Consider the following 3,536-nt stretch of genomic DNA (forward strand, 5'->3'; position numbering starts at 1 on the left):
CACAACTAAGTTAGATTTTAATTGATGAAACGTTGCAATGCCATTTATAATTTAAACTCGCTAGAAGAGTGAAACCAATTGAAATTCTATTAGTAACAAGATTTTGGTCTAATACTTCTTACTATACACACTCTTTTATTGAATTTTTAAGCTTTTGTCTATTACTCTTCCCTTGATATATTGTTTGGAAGAATTGTTTATAATAAGATGCACCTTCAAAACTTAATTATATATGAATAAATATCCATTTCACATTTTCCTATTCAAGAGAGTTCTTAGATACTCCATGAAACCAAGTTTAACCCTAAATGGAACATATGTGCTATTTAGAACATCTAAGCTGAATTTATGGATAGAAGTGGTGGGGAAGGCGAGGGGTTGCCATTGCATGGAGAGGAGTAGCCATGAAAAAATCATTGGAACCTTCTTGAAGTTGAATGGGTTCCATTGAAGAAGTGGACCAGTGGAAACAATGAAGGAGGCAGGCCAAGAGCATGATTGTCATTGAAGTGCCCAGTTTGACTCCCATGCATCCCTGCCTTCCAGTGCTGAATGAAAGCATGCATAGTTGAGGATTGCTCAACTCAACACCCACGTCGTCATTGCCATCTTTGATGAAACGATCAGGGTAGAAGTGTAGAGGATCTTCCCATACACTTGGGCTTCTCCCCAATCCCATGCAACTCAACATCAAGTGACTTCCCTTGGGAATGTGATACCCACAAACTGTGGTGTCCTCCATCACCATGTGAGGAATATTGAAGGGTGCCACCAGATGAAACTTCATTGCCTCCTTCACTCACGCCCTCACGTACACCAACTTCCTTAGGTCTTCTTCTTCCACTAACTAATCTCTTTCTCTTCAGAACCTAGACATAGTTTCTAAAAAAGACTCCACACTTAGGCAAAAAATCCAAAAGTGCAGATGATAATCAGAATTAATCTTAATAATGAAACCAACCAAACTAGTAAGAAAGGTCATGTGTCAACCACCACGATCTATCCCCAAATCGTTTCCATCATTCCCAATGCACATCAACCCTTTAAAAAATAATTATTTTCTCTACATGGCATACGATGACACATATACCTAGAAATAAATTAAAAATCCCCCATTTCAAACTTCCAATTTTTGGGCCATGAGTATTTATTATTACCTATATGTGATCTTTTACTCCTTGCCACCTATGCATCAAGGACATGTCTTCCCCACTAGCTCAACAACATAATGCAAAATAACTAGCTAGGACTCATCATTTTTCACTTCGTGGCTCACTAACTCCCTTACCAACTTTGGCAATGCATTCGAATTCCTCCAACATCTAAGCCCCTTCACCTTTAAGCCAATCGCTACCATTCCATTGGCCATGGTATTTCATTTAATTATTTTCATAAGCCTACATGTATATGTATGAAATGAAGAATTAGAGGAGGTGTATAAATAGAAAAAGGGTTATGAATATATTAAATTAATCAAAACATGCTTTATTTGCAAGAAATAAGAGATGAGGGCTCACAATTACCTTTTCTATTTTCTATAGATTTCTTTGAGTAATTGTTAAATTGAGACATCACAAATCAATTTAAGTGACAATTAAGTGCATAATGCAAGGGTACATAATTGATAAAATAACTAAGGTCAAAATTTTCACAAACCTTGCCATTTAGTAACAAGAAAAGATTGGTTGTGCACAACTAGTTGGCAAGGATGTCGAGCCAAGAAAGGGACACTAATAGCACTGTGTCCAAATTATGGAATGGTATGTGATGAAAACCTTAGTGTTACACTATAAAGAGGAAAAAAATATGGGGAGCCGACAAGACATCTTTGAGCAAAGGAATGAAACTCAAAAAATAAAAAGACAATGAAGAAAGAGCTAGAGTAAAAGAGATTATAAAATAACCTCACCTTAACCTAATACTAACAACTCCATATACCAAAACCTCTAATATAGTAATTACAAGTGTGGTACATTACTTTTCAAAGGGTAAATTTCATGCCCTCTTAACTTCACATTCCTCTTAAATGATTGAGTATTGAAAAGAGATGAAAATGGATACATTTATACCCACATTACAAGGTGACAAGTTTCATGATGTATTCACAAACTTTTAAGAAAGTTCTAGGTTATAACCCTTCTCATCTTCCCCATATGGTGTCATTTTCCCTTTATCAATTATCTACCAGACCTTACAAAAGAAAAATGAAACTATTATTCAATTCCCTAAGGATAACACTAGAGGAGAAGAATTCTTTGGCAGACCAAAATGCATCTTTACCAATAATTTCCTACTCTTTATGACAAAATATTGGAGGGAACCCATCTAGTCCTAGGGATTTAAGAGTAATGAGGGAGAAGGTGGTTGACTTTACCTTCTCTATCATTACAATTCTTTCCATAGATAAATTATCCTAAAGAGAGATACAAGAGGGGAGACCATCTAGGAGGGATATTCTTTTACCATGGTTATCAGGAGGAGGTTTTTTCAAAATACACATAAAATAACTGACAACTTCATTCTTTATGTCATTTAGAGAAGTCTTCCATGTTAGGAAGTAGTTCTTTAACAAGGTTCCATTTTTTATGTTTGAAGGTGGATTGGTGAAAGAATGAGATGTTCCTATCTCCTTTAGTAATATAGTGAACTTTGGATATTTTCTTCCAAAAGTTATCTCTTTGTTAATGATATCATGCAACTTTGGTAACATAACCTTTTCCTCTTTATCATGATTCAGGTCCCAATAAAAATATTTTCTATCCTTATTACATGTTTGTAGATCTTCCCTAAGATTGGTGTTTTGTTTAAAAATATTTCCAAAGGTGTAATTATTCTAGAGTCTAAGGTTACCTCTAACATTTTTCAGCTTAGTAACCAACCTGAACATGTCAGTTCCTTTTAATTTAACACTCAACCAATCTTTAAGATAAGAGCCAAATTTAGGATTGTTGGCCCACATAAAATCAAATCTAAAGGGATTCTTATTAATCACATAACTTCAAAATTAAATAGTTTGATGATCAAACCCAAATGTAACCACAAAAGAATTTGAACAATCATTGAGGATTTCCCAATTATAGGATAGTAGATAAATATCATGTTTTACTTGAATAAGCTAATAGTTAGTCCACATGTTGGACCAAGTGTAGGAGCCTCCTTATAACTATACATTTCATGAAAATATATCATCAACAATGAACCAGGCATGAAGATTGATTGTAATACCAAGGAACTCCATATTTCAACCTTGTCTTTCAAAGGGGTATAGGGGCATGTTAAAATCCCCTAAGACTATCCAATTGGCATTCAGAAACATAGACCTAGCCACAATCACCTCATCCTAGAAATTTTTTGTAGAATTAGTAGAATTAGGAGCATACACATTAGTTAAAATTTAATTCTTCCTCATCTGAGCCCAATGCAATTTCAGATACTAACGAAACTTTTGCACCTAGTGCAATGTTTGGAGAGCTAATGTGAGTTTTGCATGATGTTGCTATCATATCATTTATCTTACATAAAAATCAATCAACCCC

General features: G+C 34.7%; 1 protein-coding gene across 1 annotated transcript; it reads right to left on the bottom strand.

Moving 5' to 3' along the window:
* Positions 1-346: 346 nt before the first annotated feature.
* On the bottom strand, positions 347-787 carry CYP79A4P (cytochrome P450, family 79, subfamily A, polypeptide 4). The gene has a single exon (XM_089795134.1). The coding sequence runs from the start codon at positions 785-787 to the stop codon at positions 347-349; it is 441 nt and encodes a 146-aa protein (XP_089651260.1).
* Between the last annotated feature and the right edge of the window lie 2,749 nt (positions 788-3,536).

The sequence above is a fragment of the Cupressus sempervirens genome, chromosome 1, assembly GCF_028749045.1.
Source record: "Cupressus sempervirens isolate cs-2001-9-10 chromosome 1, ASM2874904v1, whole genome shotgun sequence".
NCBI classification, from domain to species: Eukaryota; Viridiplantae; Streptophyta; class Pinopsida; order Cupressales; family Cupressaceae; genus Cupressus; species Cupressus sempervirens.